This window comes from Belonocnema kinseyi, chromosome 6 (assembly GCF_010883055.1).
Source record: "Belonocnema kinseyi isolate 2016_QV_RU_SX_M_011 chromosome 6, B_treatae_v1, whole genome shotgun sequence".
Lineage (NCBI taxonomy): Eukaryota > Metazoa > Arthropoda > Insecta > Hymenoptera > Cynipidae > Belonocnema > Belonocnema kinseyi.
In genome coordinates, this window is record NC_046662.1 from 3,444,084 (window position 1) to 3,444,561 (window position 478).

Sequence of the window (478 nt, forward strand, 5' to 3'; positions counted from 1 at the left end):
ATTCTCGAGTGACCACACAACTCCTATCCGTCACTCGGACCCGATCACTAATCAGTAATCGCGGATTAACGAAACCATGAAGTGCTACCTGTCCGTCACAGCAATAAGCTTAGCGGCTCTATTCATTCAATTAGTGAGTACCTACATTCATAGATTTAACAAATTTACGGTAGATTCTTTCAAATTTACGAGGTCAGTTATGATAGATTAAAAAAATAAAATAAAGAAGATTCTTTAAAATTTTGGAAGTCAATTACGGTAGATTTAAGAAAATCATAAATTCTTTTTAGACTTTGGAGGTCAATTAAGGTAGATTCAAGATAATTACAGAAGATTTTTCAAATCTTTGAAGTCAGTTACGGTAGATTTACGAAAGTTACAGAAGATTCTTTCAAGTTATGGAGGTCAATCACGATAAATTAAACATCATAGAAGATTCTTTCAGATTTTAGAGAGGATTTACGATAGATTGAACAAA

The 478-nt window shown here is 32.6% G+C and overlaps 1 protein-coding gene across 2 annotated transcripts in view; it reads left to right on the forward strand.

Annotated features, from left to right (window-relative positions):
• Positions 1 to 478, forward strand: part of LOC117174206 (gamma-interferon-inducible lysosomal thiol reductase-like) — a 15,317-nt gene continuing 14,839 nt past the window's right edge. For both annotated transcript variants that reach the window (XM_033363070.1, XM_033363071.1), the window contains exon 1: positions 1 to 133. In XM_033363070.1, coding sequence (XP_033218961.1) covers positions 77 to 133 — 57 coding nt within the window. In that variant the 5' untranslated portion in view covers positions 1 to 76. The remainder of the gene's footprint in view (positions 134 to 478) is intronic.